Raw genomic sequence first — 17033 nt, 5'->3', positions numbered from 1 at the left:
CTAAATTTAGCATCAACTGACAGAGTTGTAGCCATAGACCGTACTGGAATTAAATCTGAAATATGTCCATCCCGTTGGCTTCTGGTTTCCTCTATTGGGATATCATACTACACTCACTGGCATGAAACTATAAGTTATGGGTGCCTGTTGCTCATCTTTATACCATGTTTGTCTGCTGGCTGTGTATCTGTACTTGCTTGCTTGTTGCACACATGTTTACAATATGTGTTCATTGCAAATGATAAATCCCAGGAGATATACTGTAAAGGGGAAAATGGAAATTCAAGATGTTGGCAGGTGAGAGTGAGACACCCTGAAAGGCTTATAACTTCAAATGAGGAGATGTGTCAGTCATTGTGTCATTTTTGTATTGTATGGTGAAAATCAAACCGCAGAATGTAACATATGTTGTGTTGTGCAGAAATAATAGTGCGAGGTGTTCTGTAAATTGTAAAAGGTGCCGGAGTAGTTTTTGGCCTCCGGAGGGCAGCAGCACTCAGGTTCTCACTGCAGATTGAGAACAGCGTCACAAACCTTTGTTTCTGTCTACATCAACGCAGTAATTAGATTATGTAGGGGCGAGGTGAGATCAGTTGATTTATATGGTGCACTTTGAACAAAGTTATACTTTTATATATAATTGTACTTCTCCTCACAGCTTGCCCCTCAACTCTGCACATCTCACTGAGGAAAGGATTTTACATCACATTGAACACCAAAAGCTTAAAGCCTTAACTACAACAGAGGAACAAACTCAAAGTCTGACTGTCTGATGTCTCATTGAAATTCAAAATCGATAGCGTGCTTTTTGTGGAATACAAATTTTATAACTTAATAGAAAGGGTTTGTGTTTGACCAAACGGCTGTCTAGAGGAGATACCACAACACAGCTTAAACAAGTCTGCCAAGCCCTTAAGCCTTCAGAAGGCCGTCAGCCAGGTTCACTGAGAGGTCTGAGTGGAAAGTCTATGTACACACAGACACCAGTGAGATATACTGTATTCATGTCACTGTCACACATCCTGGCTGTGTATTTCCCTCTCACCTCTGAGGACAATTGGCCATGAACGGCAGCCATTGCTGCCTGTTTCATGTCTGGACGTCATAGGTTGGATTGGAGTGCAGCATAAAACAGTGCTGCATTAGAGCCAGGCTCGCAGGGTAGTAAATAACAGATGATGTTCACTCTGGCCAGGTCTACATACCACAACTCTAAACAGTTTATCTGTGAGTTATAGCTGTTTACTAAAAGCCCTTGCCTTTGTTATTCATATAGTATATGGCTGGGTGTTAGTCAAGTATACTACTGTGATGAGTGATTGTGTTATGCATCTGAAAGATGGCTGCCTTTTTGTTCTTGGACTCTAATTTAAATTTTCTTGGACAAGATGAAGATACATCAACCATTTGTATAATGACCACTTTAGTTTTGAACCAATGTAGGGGCATAGGTTTTCCGTTTACATTAAGAAGAGCTGGGTGAGCTCTACCTGTTTTAATGCAAGAAATATGAAATAAAGCCAGTGATTCAGACTTAACTTTATTTAACAAAATGAACATAAATAAACCACTTTAAGAACGTTTTATAACAACTACTGGAAATCCCAAGCCTAGGAAACCAAAGTTAGGATTTTCCTGTCCAAAAAGTACAACCTTTACTCACTTGCTGGTTTTGTTTTGTTTGGATGGGATATATTTGGTCCCATTTGAAAAACAGGATTAGTCAGAATTATGATAATATGGGAACTATTTATGCCTGCTTCCCTTCAACACAAATTCAAGATAGAATTTAAATCTGCAAGTAGGACACATCATTTTACCAATAGGTAACAAATGCCAAATATACACACTGTATTCCCTTTTAATAGCATAATTTAGTGTATGGCATTTAAGGAAACGTTGGATAGCTTGGGAGTCACAATTTTTACTTTCTGGCGAAGAGATGAAAAAAAAAGAAGAAATTATTCGATAAGTCGCCACAAGTAGCATATGGTTTGGTTAGCATAAAGACTCAAAACAGCTAGCCTGGCACGTTCAAAGGTAAAATAAATCTACCTACATGCACCTCTAACACTTACTTTTTAACACTTTATATTATTGCGTTTGCCATTGTTGTTCAGACTAGTTTTTGGCTCGGCAGTTGACAGGCAAACAGCAGAGACTCCAGAAAGTTACCCGTTTCTGCAAATTTAAGTTTCCTAAGTAAGCTGCTGTCTTTAGCTTAATATTTAAACTCTATTTTTGGTCTCCTGAGGGAAATCCCTGGTTCTTTAGCTGCTAGATGCTCCACTATGTTCACCAGCTGGATGCTAACTGTGTCTGTCTGCAGTTTGGTGCAGAGGGTTGCTGCGGATTTAGTTGTAACTTACACTTTCACATTGTCACTTGATACATTATTCCAAAAATATTGATTAAAGCTGTATAAGTAAAGGCAGTACGCTAATAGCACAATGTCAAAAGCACTTGAAGTAAAAGTACTCCTGCCAGAGTCATATTATGATATACAATATTGCAGATATTATAACTACTGGTGCATTTGTGTGTAAGTAAAAAAAGTATAAAGTTGTATAATTTGCAAATACTCTGTAAAATGTATCTCAATTTTTTTCAGTACAGTATAGTACGTAAGGTAATGTACTCATCCCCCCACCAGAAAGTGAATAAGTGTACTGTATTTCCCAAGATGCCAAACTATTCTTTTAAGTGAAAATCAGATGACAGATTCACAAAGCCTTTCAGAGAGAATAATGTTTTCTACAATCTTTAACTATGCAACAATAAAATAAACAATATTCTTATGTTTTGGGCACTATAGCCATACATATAAAACAAACAGGGATACTTCTTTATAATAGCATTGACAAAATAAATAAACCTCATAATGTACAGTTAAAATTACACTTGTCAATCCCATTTTTCTATCAAAATTCTTTTCACAAATGTCTTATTTCTGCTAGGTCATATTTGGTCAGGAAAAAAAAAAACAGGTAGAAATGTAAAAGGCTGAGCATCTCTCAAGCACAACAAAATTCCAGTATTATGCAATGCAGTGACAGAGGAGAGAAGGCAATATTTAAACATGTTATCTTTTAGCAGTGAATAAATTCACACACTAATATTAAGCGCACTGAAATGTTTGAATTGGTGAGTTGTGTGGTTCCACCTGCTCACATTAGAGTGCAAGAGTGACTTGAAGATGAATATGAACCTCCTGGTTTTCACAGTGAGGAGCCTAACAGACCAAATGTGTGTCCAGACTTCTCTTTTTAAAGGCACACAAGAAAATGTAACTCAAACATTATACAACATTACTGCTAATTTTCCCTAAACAGCGGTAAAATGACAAGCTTCATCACCTTGTAAAAAAACAATCAGCACTTACAAGCAAGGCCAAAATAACACCTGAAAATAGCTTTTATTTCTTAGCAGTTCAAGGCAGTACATAATGTATGACATTAGTCGAGAAAATGTCCTTGGAGTTTGCTTTTAGAGACAAAGAGCAACACTCAGAATCTTTTTTTTTAAAGATTATTTTGGGCAATTTCAGTTTTAACTTTGGACTGGACAGATGACGACATGAAAGGGGAGAGAGAGGGGGAATGACATGCAACAAAGGGCCACAGGTTGGAGTCAAACCCAGGCCCACTGCGTCGAGGAGTAAACCTCTATATATGGACGCCTGCTCTACCAACTGAGCTATCTGGGCGACAAACTGATATGCAAATTCAAGTCCCACAATAACAAGCTACATCCTTGTCACTGCACTTGTGTGATTTTTTCTTTCCACTTGAAGAATGCAAAAATGTGACATCACTTGAAGCAAATATTCATGTTTTATTTTAATATACATAGGAAAGAGAAGTGGGTAACCTGAAGTACGCAAAGCCATCTGTGACTTACAGTGTGATTTCAATGGGTTTCTTGCTTGGGGTACTTTCCATTAAATTATTTCTCAATGCAAATCAAACCAGCTATTAGGCTAACAGAAATAAAACAATGCCAATCTCTAGGTACTGTATGGTGAAGGGTATGTGATGATGTGGGGCTATTTTAATTCCAAAAGCCAAGGGAACTTTATCAAGATGTATAGTATCCTGGATCCATGAAATACCTGGCCTTTAAAAATAAAAAAAAACAATCTGCCTTCCTCAATGGGAATTTAACATACGGGTGTGTATATTTGCTTACCCTTAAAATACAGGGGGGTGTTTTAAGGAAGAACATTTATTTTTTCACGATACTTTATTTATTCTCAAATAAAATTGGTGTCCCTAAAGGTTGGATTTTTCCAAATTTTTTAAATTAAGGCATTAAGATCAATTACCTCTCTTTGGTCAACTTTAGCATGGGTTCATAGACCTATGAGCACAACTATAGATGACTTACTGACGCCGCCAAAAAGAAGGACATGCAACTCATGCAAGTCCTGCATTTTACAGGCTTTCACACAAATGTCTGATGTACGTGGTGTGCATTAGTGAACAATCACTTTCTTTGCACTGAAACAGTGTGCAGACACACAGCAAAAGGTGCCTATCCCCACCGTCTTCATCCCAAACATACACCATCCTCTCTACTACGTCCTCCTTCACTCCCTTTTCATCCTCATTCACCGCAAACGTGACCTTTTATGGTGACAATATTCACACTTTTTTACCCTTTGCCGGAAATTCACAGAACCACAGCAGGTAGTGAGGTATCAGACAAAACACTATTTATGTATTATTTACCCTTTAGGTTTAGGCATTTAATTGTGCTTTATTGCAGGAGAGGTATATTCTATGCATAAAAAAATGGCTTATTTTTTATGTATGGCAACATTTTTACCGCAAAAATACTTTTTCTTTTTACTCATTGCTCACTGGCCTTTGGGAGCATTCAGAAAACGTCAAATAAATCTTTACTTTTCTCTGAGATTTAGTATATAATTGATTCTTACTCTTGAACAACCCAATGCACTCTGACTGGCAGTGGAGAAGCAGCTGGTGAAACCACGTACTTATTCTCCTAGTTCCTTCCGCTACTCTGGACAATTTCTCTTCTCGTGAAACTAGCTAGCAGCAATGCTATCACCACTAGAATAAAGGGTTACTTTGCAGCAAGTAGGACAGATGCCTCTTCAGATTACTTTTTCTTTTCAACAGATGCACAAATCACTGTCAAGGGGAAATAGTAGGTCAATAAAAGTTCCTGCCGTAGCACATATGTTGTTTCTATTGATCATGCTGTAAGATGAATCTCATTGCTGGGTCCTCACTGAGTAGGAACTGTGAGCTTTCCAAGGATGTGCACTGGACATGGATAAAATGTTTTACTGATGGAGTTTGAAGTCTTTCTGTGGAGTACCTGAGCCGGATTGCACACACAAAGATGCAAACTTGTGCTGCATCCACCTTAACCTTTACTCTTACTTGTCTTTGACAACCTCCTTGAGCAGAACCTGACAATGCAGCACATTGTCTCACACAAGCCTACGTGCTCCGGTACGTCTTGATGATATCTTTGATTGTCCTTCTGCAGATGGGGCAGCATGCGTTGGCCATCTTTTTAAGTTTGAGGCCACAGGTGTAGCAGAGACACATGTGTCCGCAGGCATAGAGGACTGTGTCCACTACGTTCTCGTAGCAAATGGTGCATTCATCACTCCACGAGCCGGAGCAGGATGGGAAGGTAGGGGACTCTGGGTGGCTGGAGAATGGAGAGCTTGGGGTTGTACCTAAGGTGATGAGAGGAAAGACATTAAAGATGTGTGAGTGAGTGTGAGAAAGAAAAACAAAACAAAATAGGGAAAAAAAACATACATGGGGATAGAGAGAATATTGACAGAAAAAGAAATAAAAGTAAACTGGAACACTTGGACACACCTGTGGAGGAGGAAAACACTGTGTAGTAGCTGGAGTTGAGGCTTGAATTAAGGTTGATGTTCAATGGTGTGTTGAGGTTGGGCTCGGAGTTGCCGCTGCAAAGCATTGTGGGGGTATTGGGTGTACAGGATGGGAAGCTAGGGACCGACGGGCCTCGAAGGTCTGGGTGTGGAGATGAGCCTGAAGGTACACAAGAGACATCTGGGTCACAGCAAAGATTTAGCAACATATAATCTATTGAAATGAAGTGTTCAAAAGAGCCAAATGCAATGCTTTCATAACGGGAATCAAATAGTTCCATCTTTCACACTCTGAGAAGTTAGTCTGAGGTGATAATTAGCAAATGGAAGTTAGTGGATGTCTGGTTGCATTTTCGTGTGTGTGTGTCTCTCTCTCTCTCTCTCTCTCTCTTTCTCACACACACACAAGCATTAAATCTCTTCTATCACCAAGCAGATGACTTGTGTGTCCACAGCATCTGTGTGTGGGTGTGTGTGATTGAGTCAAGAGCCTATGAGTTGGTGTAGTCGCCAAGAACCCCCACCCCTCTCCTTCATGAGCCCATGATCCCTCTGGGTAGGGTACGAAATGCTTTCACAGACTATCTGCTGTCTGTCCTGTGTGATCTGTCCCCATCCACACCCCATAACCACCGGCTCTGGCATCAGTTTTCATATTGGCAGCTCATCTCTCCTCACAGACCAGAATACTGACCCCAATACCACAGACAAATTCTGATCCAATCTGCCTGGAAGGCACACACCATTGTTGTTCATGCATTGTCCTTCAACCGACCATGGCAGAAATATTGCTACACTGTCGGGCCGGCTCCTCACTTGGCACCACCATCCCTTCATGTTTCAAATCTAATATTGGTAGTTTACATCCTATCCCACAATTTGCTTATCCAAATTTCCCTACAATGACATTGTGGAGTGGAGAAAAAGCAAAAAAAAGAACCACAGATGGTGAGAAATTGCTAAAATAAATACTGTTGGCTTAAAATAAGAAAAAGACACATTTATGTGGTCTGTTGTTAGAAGAAAAAGTATACAGTTTGTCGCATAACTCTAGCTACTTGCTGTGATCCATGCTTTGACCTCATGCCTTTTCTTTGGACCACTCTAACCACTGCAGTCTCAGTTTCAGCCCATGTAAACAGACCATAGTAGATTTTTAGTCATGCAACAATCAGCTTGCTGTTAAAAAAGATCAACAGATGTAGCAAATTCTGCATGAACAAGGGACCTCTAGTAATCCATACAAAATCCTTCTATAAACATCCTATAAGTTGTGTGCTTTTACGCTTAGCGCTGGAATCAATGTGCTTGTACCACTTTGCTGAGACATGCATTTTTGACAGTCATCTATTTATTTATTCTTTATATTATCATATTTTAGCGTGAGTACAGAGGCCTGTAGGCATACTGTTGCATTTACACACCCTTCCATTATCTACTCATTGTGACCTATGTGGCAGCCCAGCTGTTAGCGAATGTCTTGGTTGACTCTAATAAGAAAGAAAGGATAACCTTCATGTCTATTCATGTACCCTTTCATCAAGCGTACCTTTCATCTTCTCTTTTATTATGAATTTACTGCTGGCAGTGTGACCAGGAATGAGTATTTGAATCTATTTAGTTATGCAGTACAGTATAGTATTTCAGCTCTGAGGGGAAATGTAAATGTTTATTTTGTGCACTAGCTAGCCGCCAACTATGTCTGTGTGAGCTTCTCACTAAAATCAGCTGCCTGATAGAGCTGAAAACGATGCTATAAAAGTGATGAGAGTGAACCAAAATATGTGTGGGCCGGAACACCAAAGCAATGAGTTAAAAGATCCCAAATGTTCAGTAAAGTTGAAGAGAGCTGTAGTCAGGTGATTATTCCCTGTAGGTTTTTCTGTACTGTATGTGTTCAGCTTTAAGATTAGAGCTGAACACATACAGTATGTAAACCCACAGCAGGACACCTGTAATGAAGAAATGGATGACTACTGAAGGTCATTAATGATTCTAAACATCTCACATGACATAAAAATAACAGGGACAAAATGACCCTGTGAGAGCAACAGACTCCCATCTGTTCCGCTTTCCAGGCTTGACAACACCCAGCGATGACAAACTGTCACTTGCTTCAGTGGCTAGATGTTTCCATGGAAACTCGCTGCATACGTCTGCAGCGAGTGGGCGAACAGAAACGTCACAAATGCACTCCCCACAGCTGGAGTGGGTAATGATTCGAATAATGCTCATACCCCAAAGAATAGAGGGTAAGAAAATGCAGGAGGAAAAAAAGGAAGAGAAGACTGAAGGACCAGTGTTAAGGGAACAAGCTGTATGTGGAAAACCCAGCATCTCAAACCTCCATGCAATTACATTTTAATAATGCATTTGGAGGGCATCATAAGAAGCTATCACGGGCCCCCTCCAGATACATTATGCCGGGAGCCCACGCAAGACAGAAAATAACCTCCTCAACCCCGGTCTGAATGACTAAATGAAAGAGAGGAGACAGAAACTAAAATGCAGACACATATTATCAGAAAGAATTTAAACAAATTTTAACAAACCAATGCATTTTTAGCATCTCTTGAGTATCAGAAAACTTTGGCTAATTATAATTATACTAAACTAATATCTATAACTATAACTAATTATAAAGTGAAAAGAAGGGGCAGAGTCATAATCAACATGCCAGAAGACAACACTGGGTTGGAGGAAGATTGTTTTCAAAAAATGATCTGTATCTGCAGGCCGTGACTGTAAACAAATCAAAAGCACACAGCTCACAGTTGTGCCTGCTGCATACTTTTACAGTGACATCATAATACATTAAGTCCAAGCAATGCTTGAGCTCCATCTTATGAAAAAATGAGAATTTAAAATCAAGTGCAAGACTCTTACAAAACTGTACAAATCATACAAAATATTTCAAACTTAACTGCTCAAAATATGGTGGAGCTTATTTACGCTACCTCTTAGCTGAATATGTGTTAAATTTCCAAAATAAACTAGCAATACCCTAGACTTTTTAATTCTCCAAATGTGGGGAAAATGTCTACAATATACAAAAAATTTAAGCATATAGTATATGTATAAGCATATCTTTAGCCTGTGATAATCACCACATTTGCATGGTTCATAACATGTATGCTTTCATATTCCCTTTCAAATTATACCAAAAGGTACAGCCAACCACTGCTTCTCCTTAAAAAGACATTTTCAACAGCCTCCTGAGCCTATTATAATATGTTCTATTCTATCAAACTGTGCATGCAGTCCCGCAGTCCCAAAAATCATCACAAGGCGTAATAAACTTCAGGTAACATTGTATCATTCTGTGAAATCTGCTGGAATCAAATGGCACTGACAGGAATTCTGTTCAACTGAACATACAAAGTTAACATTCATATGCAAACTGTGAGAGGGTAGAATGTGGATTTCCAAGAGATATATGAGTTGATAAAAAGCCACAGCGCAGCCCAGACAGCAAAGGGGGGGCAATCTATTTTATGACTCGGCTGAGTGGGTATTCAAGGATCACAGACTGCATTATCTTTTGAAAAGAAATTTACAAATGACATCATGTAGATATATATTCAAATTCATTGAACCATGATTTGATTCACTATTCAAATTATTTCTAAAACTAATGCTAATAAACTGTGGATCTATGTAGGGACTTCTTCTTCTTGCTTCTACTGAAAAGGCCAAAGAGCCAAACTAAGATGTCATAGTTTGGCTCTTTGACTTGAATATGAAGGCACTGGAAATTAATGAATTCAATCACTTATGTTTAAGGACTAGGTTCTGGGGTAATAATAATAGTTCCCTTTTTAAATGTTGACATTTAAAAATACTGGTTTACTGTTTTGCATTCCCAAAGTGATTTAAGATCATAAAGCTATTTTAGGCTTTTTCCATACAGTTTTAGTGAAGTGAGCGTACCTAAAATCCTGAGTTGTGTGATGGCGCCATGCAGACTGTAGAACATCCAGAGTGGTCTGGAGTTATCGACACACAGCTGCATCCCTGCACTGATGCCGTTGTGGCTCATCATGACCTCCCCTTCTGCGTTCACCGCAAAGCCCAAGATATCGCCACTGTGGAGTGGCACTGACACCCAACACATGGCCCAGAATTCCTTGCGGTCAACCAGGGACTCAGGGTTGGACGGGAGGTCACTGGGCTTTAGGGTGGCCGGGTCACAGGAAGTCACACCATAAGAGAGAGACCCTGGCCGTGTTGCACCGGCCTTCACCTTCACAAACACAGTCTCTGAGCAGCGCATCGGCCGACTGGTGAACACCAGGGTCCTCTCATCGCCACGGTGATCCAGCCGCGCCACAGTGTGCTTATCAAGCACGGTAACATGGACGCCATGCACTGAGTGAAAGTGCAGATCGGTGTCCAAATGGCTGGGCAGCAGCAAGCACTGCTGTGAGTTTTGAGAGTTTTGGGGCACATGGCAGGCGGCGGAGCTTAAGCGCTGTAGTCGTTCCTGTTCCTCATCATCTTCCTCCAGATGTGTCTCCTGCTGCTGCAGGCTCAGGTCACAAAGGCTGATGGAAAGGCGAGGGTCATCACTGTTTTGCTGAATAGAGGCCCGGTTGGCGTTAGTAAAAGAACGAGGACGTAAGCAGTCCAGGGAGACCATCTCGCTGTCTGTGGGGAAAAAACAGGAATGTTATATAATCACACACACAATGTCTGTGGCTAATACAGTCACAAAAATCGCAATTAACATTCTTTCCAAGTGCCCATAAATCCAAATTTAATGTGCCTACCCACTTAGTATTCTGCATATTCCCATGTACAACACTGGTTTGATTTACATTCACTTTGTGCATACTGTTCATCAATCATACCTGTCACTGTAAACAAATGGTGCCCTGCAGCTTTTCTGCTTTGTAACTTATTCATTTTAATGCACTCTCTGTACTAAGGCTCAACAATTTGAATAAATACGTCAATGTTTTAGATACTTAGAAACACATCAGGACTTTAAGTGGGGGCATACTGTAGCTGCAGGCCAGTGGCTACATCACAGTGTAAGAGACGCAGCAGCTTTATGTAACGTTGAAGGATAAAAGATGCACATGAAGCAACTGAAATAAAGCTTAGCTGCATTTGAGCCTTGCATCATGCCTCAGATCAGAGTCCTGTGATAATAAGTAACATTTTCTTTCTTATCATATTTTCACACTTTACCACACTTGAAAGCCAAGAAGTGAAAATGCAGACATTATAATTTAAAGATTGTACTTTAAAAAAATCTTTTAATGAAGCTAGTTTACCTTTAGTGTTTGTCATGTGTATGTATAGTATACCGTGGGTGTGAAATAGCTGTAATGAACCACCACGAGTCCTCACCGTTTACATAACAAACTGTCTCTGTAGCAGTTTCTTGATGTACTGTATTCTACCTCTGTACACCAGACACGTACCTATTGGTAAGTAGGGTACATGGTTGCTTACGGGCCTGGACCAATCAGGGGTCCATGTGACTAGAAGATATCGATTGACAGCCTGGGCCCCCTATTGCATTTGTATTACTTGCGACAATCCCAGCGTCCCACATGCACTCTGGAGCCCCTGACCAACAGGGAGTGAGAAGAACGCATCAAATTAATTTTCTTTTTTCTGCTATGAAGACAAGTCGTGTGTGACTTGAACATCCCACATTTACCAACAAAACGTACAGCGAAGTACCATGCAAAACATTTCAGACCGTCCTGCCAACCTGTGTACATTTTAACATCACTGTACACTTTAACTATTATTTTTCACTATAAAGTTGCTGACAGCTGCTGCTTTTTCAATCCTGTTGGCTCTGCAGTGGGGGGGGGGGGGCTGCTGAGTTCCCCCCGCAACTGACGTGCGAACACACACACACACACGGTGGATGATGGAAAAACTGCAGATGAGACTTACAGGATGACCTAAATTGAGGACAACTGCTTTTGTCATTGTAACTGCAATGATAAGTTAAAGTGCAATTAGTAGTTTATCAAACTGTTTAACTGTGTGTCCCAGCCCAGAATAGGAAATTAACTAAAATTGCAAAGATCAACAACCAACTGACAGTGACAAATATCTTCATATTTGATTCATTCAATAAATGTTTATTTTTTGTTATAAACCACCAGCCATTTTCATATTATACCAACATTTGCAGCATTTTGAGCCTTCTTGGCAAGGTTACTAGGAAATCTCAGCCCAGAGTTATTATTAATAGTAATAATTATAATTCTCCCCAAAATATTTTTAAAGAACTGTACAAAAAAAATCACCACTTTTTTTTGCAACTTTGACTGTCTTCCGCAATTTCATTGTATAAAACAAGCAAAAGACATTGCAACTTTATTGTGATTTTTGACAAAAGCTCCTGCGAAATCTGACATTTTGGGCTGTAAAAAAAAAAAAAAGAAGCAGTGAAATCCACAAGGAACCGCCCTTGTGTTTTTTTTTTTCCATTGTTATTGATACATCTGTTAAACTCCTGAAGTTTGCTGACGACACAACGGTCATCAGTCTCATCCGGGACGGTGATGAGTCGTCCTGCAGACGGGAGTTGGATCAGCTGGCTCTCTGGTGCAGTCAGAACAACATTGAGCTTAACACGCTCAAAACTGTAGAGATGATTGTGGACTTCAAGAGGAGCCCCCCACTCTTCCCCCCATCACCATACTCAACAGTCCTGTGTCTGCTGTGGAATCCTTTAGCTTTCTGGGATCCACTATATCCCAGGACCTAAAGTAGTAGTCAAGAAGGCCCGACAGAGGCTGTACTTCCTGCGCCAGTTCAGGAGACTCAACCTGCCAAAAGAGCCGCTGATCCATTTCCACAAAGCCATTATCCAGTCTGATCTCTACAGGTCCATTACTGTCTGGATTGGATTTGCCGCCAAAAAGGACCGGAGCAGACTACAATGGACAGTTAGGACTGCAGAAAAGATCATCAGTGCCAACCTGCCCTCCATTCATGACTCATACATTTCCAGATTCAGGAAACATTACTGAAGACCCCTCTCACCCCGGACAAAACCTGTTCCAACTTCTCCCCTCTGGCAGGCGCTACAGAGCACTGTACGCCAAAACCAACAGACTCAGGAACAGTTTTTTTCCACAAGCCATGTTCATCAGAGAGACACTCTGATGAACAGCTGACTTCTGATTCACAGTGCCAGGTTCAATTCCTGTGCAATAACCCAGCAACACTGTCTCTAATCAGTGTGTTTACTGGTTCCACTTATTATTTATTCATCATTTTCAATCTCTATTTCACAGCTGTTCATACTGTTCATATTGTAATATAATCCTTATATAATAACAATACTATTGATTCCAGCACCCTTTGCACTATGCTCCATTATTAAAATAATAACAATCATAATTATAATTTACTCCTGCATACTTTGCACTCTTCATTGCACTATTGCCTCATCTGTCTATATTGTTTCTGTTTATAGTTTGTTTATATTGTTGGTTTTGTATGAGTAAGGGCATTGTGAACAATGATGATGCTCCAAAGAAAAATTCCTCATATGCGTCGTCATACCTGGCAAATAAAGCTGATTCTGATTCTTATGTTGTGCATTCACAAGCGTTTTTGTTGTTGTTGTGGTGTGCATAGACTAGTCCTGATTTTGTCAGTCATCTCATATGCTGTGCCTCTATGATCCTATCCTGTCCTATTCATGGTAGCCTACTCTTGGTGGTAGCCTACTGGTCATCACATGCTGTAGTAGGGGGGCCCGCCTTGATAATCATGCATGAGGGCCCAGTGTTGGTTCGTTACGCCACTGCTGTACACTGTTACCACTGTAACATTTTACGTTATGTCTGGATGCTAAAAAGGTCTTTTTCCCGATCATTAAAAGGAAAAGCCATTTTAAAAACTGCATCACATGTCTATCTCACAAATAGCCCTACAGCATGCCAATTCTGATCACTGTAAAATAGATGCCAGATGGAAACATTGTTGCAAAACAGAAGAAGCGTGTGTCTTTCAGTGCACACAGCCAGTTCAAACGGATCTGCGTTGTGGCACGCTTAGGGACACGCTGCCAAATTTAACACGGCCCTTCAACACAGGGCTAAAATTAGCTTGATTGGACATTTGAGGAGAGCAGGGAGGGACAAGCCTAGGGATGAGTGACATGATGGCTGTGTTGTGTGGCTCTTAGCCTCAATCTGCCTTGGGTTTCCCCTATGGGAAGTGGATGGAGCAGTAGAGTACGAAGGAAGTCATGATATCACGTTGAAAAATAGGGTGGGTTGGCCACTTGAGAGAAAGGGCATACCTCACCAGCTTCTTGTTATCACCCAAAGACAGCACATCTCCGGCCAGTCACTGATAAACTGCTTGAACTTAATTACTTCCTCAGTCAAGAGTGTCCCCAACCAAGCATCAGGCTCTTATTATTAGCAGCCTTATCGTCTTCAAGGCAAATTTAGCCGACTTTGGGCTAGAAGAGATAATTTCTATTATTGCAATTGTGGTTTCCCGCGGTTCACAGTTTCGGATTTTGAGAATGGCAAATAGCAACTTCATGAGGGTTTCTACCGGTTGCGGAAAAGCAAAGATATACAAAAGATAAAAGAACACAAAACAATGTAAGATAAAGACGTGAGCCAAATAAATATGTATGATTTCTTTCCCTTGGTTTTGTCTCAAAAGGAGTCTGGGATAAAATTTCACACATAAAACACCTGACAAATATAAAAAGCATTGAGTCACACAGTGAAATTACCCAGCTTGAGACACAACATGCAATATTAAACGCCAACATTTACAGTTTGGTTCCATGACTAGAGGTAAAGAACTTCTCTCATAACATACACATACACATAGCAGAGACGTGGCTTGCAAAGTTCTGTTTAACTTTTCCAAACTTTTTACATCCCCCATTACAGTGATACCCAACCAGGATACCTGTACAGGGGGTACGTGGATAGATTGCTCAACTATTTAGAAAAATGGGAGTAGTATTACAAAAAAAATATAATCAGATACAGCGTCTGCAATAAAAGCTATTAAACTATTAACAAGCAAGCAAAAAAAGTTAAAACCGATATGTGAGCATGGTTATATTAGCTAGAGGAAATGGCTTAATGGTGAAACAAATTATGGCTTAATGGTTGAAATGCCAAGCTTCTGCCATTCCAAATGGTACAAATGTAAACATAATCAAACAAACCTTGTGACAACATTTATTTTATATCATTAATAATTAAATGATATCCAGTTTATTGCTTTCAAATGACCATATTTGGACCATAACTGATGAATGGGTAACTGCATCTGGGGCTACAGTCTAAAGTCTGCCAAAGAAAACTTGGGATGTTCAAACAGCAAACAATCTTTTTGTAACTAGTGTGTAGTTAGTACACGCTTGAGTACTATTGAGCCAAGTCTCTTAGACTACTTAGTTACATTCTTATTAAAATGTCACTCAAACAAAGACAGGTGCAATCTTGTCTTTTGTCCTTATAAATTAACCATGGGCACCTTACAGAAAATTCACTGCAGCTTAGCTTAATTTTGGCAATGCTCCAGTGGATTTACAATAGCGGGCAATGAACATGCAGTAATTATATTCAACTTTGCAATTTTAAAGTTCAAGTCCTCGTAACTTTTGAATAGCAAGGCCAAGTCTAAAGGACTTTTTGTCACACAAGAAAACAATACCAACGTGATTAAGAGCATGGCTGAAATTTCCAAGTAAAATTGAGTGGTCTTTAAACAACCCCAGCTACTCAATCTCAGGAGGAAAGCTCTGATTAAATAGAGCAACACATACCAGACTGACATGGTTCTAAAAAAGGGTCAGTGGCTGACCGCTTGGCTTTGCCTTTTTTATTAAGCAATGTAGCTGTGAGAAAAAAAATAATCACAAACTTGCAACGACATTATGGAGGAATTTCTTGGCTTTGTGTAAGTAACGCACCCACACCAAAACATACACCTGCAGAAAATCCCTCTAATTGTTTTTTTAGGTTTAACGATTCAAAGAAGTTGCAACTTTCAGGGAAAGAAACTCTGAATGTAATCCAGAAAAACCAGTTCCTGGAAAGTGAATGCGATGCAAACAAGGATGTTCAGGACATCGCCTAACTGAAAAACTGGCATCAGGTTTCACTGGAAACACATGCCAGAATGACGCATTGTGGTTAAAAGCCATTTAAGATAGTACCCTACCAACAGCATGGCTCCTCATCTTGAAATACAGTTTTAGAGAGGCATGCATGTATTACAGTAGAATAGTTTTACATTCAAATCATTCAATTACATTTCAGGTATGCCTTTTTAGTGTTAAAACGCTCTCAGTCAGACAATAGCATGGTACTGAAGAGAAGAGGAAGGGTTCAGTTGATTCCTTGGCCCGGTAGAACAGGATTAGGAGGCTTTTGGGGGCTTAAGTGAAGCTGCAACCTCTATACAAGGTCAGCTACAGCAGTTGTGTGCGTTTGTGTGTGTGTGTGTGTGTGTGTGTGTGTGTGTGTGTGTGTGTGTGTGTTTGGAGATTTGCCCTAAGTATGCAAGCCTCGGGGGCCTATCCAGGGCTCTGTCTAGAATGAGTGAGTGAAGTCATCGGTCATGAGAAAGGAGGTTGCAGGGCGAGGGGCTGTGTGTCTGTCCCAAAAAAGGAGAAGGAAGGGCTTTCGCTTATCAAAGAAATAAAAAGAGAACTGGCTCCAGGGGAAAATCTGCATTGATGAGCTTTTAAGGAGTGGCATCCCACTCAAGATAATGGCACAAGTATGAGTGTGAAGCAGGAGGGGCTAAAAGGATAGAGAGAGCTATGATATCGATACACAGGGAGAAGCCTAACAGTTTGAGTATCTGAGATGCCATGTGCAATTGGAGCCACATATGTGGCGTTTTTGAGAGATCAAGTCGAGTCATTGGTTTAGTGCCAGATGTTTCAGAGTTTTGGACAGTGAATGTGGAAAGAAACGTGACAAATGGCAGCAGTGACAAATGGCAGCAGTGAAAACGACATTTAGCACTTAAGGGCTGTCACAAGGGCACAGTGTTTCCAAGCTAGTAAAAGCTTAACTAATGTAGCTCTAAATGCATAAAACCTCAGGCACTTTAAAACAGCCCTGCTTTAAATCTTTTCTTTTGACCAAACACTTGTTTTGAGTATTTTTAAAGTGTT

At 40.2% G+C, this 17033-nt stretch overlaps 1 protein-coding gene across 1 annotated transcript in view; it reads right to left on the bottom strand.

The window, feature by feature from the left end:
• Positions 1-1527: 1527 nt before the first annotated feature.
• The window catches only part of LOC117960624 (E3 ubiquitin-protein ligase NEURL1-like), a 30554-nt gene continuing 15048 nt past the window's right edge, over positions 1528-17033 (bottom strand). Inside the window, exons 4-6 of the mRNA XM_034898629.1 lie at positions 9815-10531; positions 5865-6044; positions 1528-5716 (exon numbers count right to left, since the gene is read on the bottom strand). Coding sequence (XP_034754520.1) covers positions 5472-5716; positions 5865-6044; positions 9815-10531 — 1142 coding nt within the window. The 3' untranslated portion in view covers positions 1528-5471. The remainder of the gene's footprint in view (positions 5717-5864; positions 6045-9814; positions 10532-17033) is intronic.

The sequence above is a fragment of the Etheostoma cragini genome, chromosome 17 (assembly GCF_013103735.1).
Source record: "Etheostoma cragini isolate CJK2018 chromosome 17, CSU_Ecrag_1.0, whole genome shotgun sequence".
Classification (NCBI taxonomy): domain Eukaryota; kingdom Metazoa; phylum Chordata; class Actinopteri; order Perciformes; family Percidae; genus Etheostoma; species Etheostoma cragini.
Note: the sequence above shows the minus strand (reverse complement) of the source record. Positions and strands in the feature narration are given on the sequence as shown.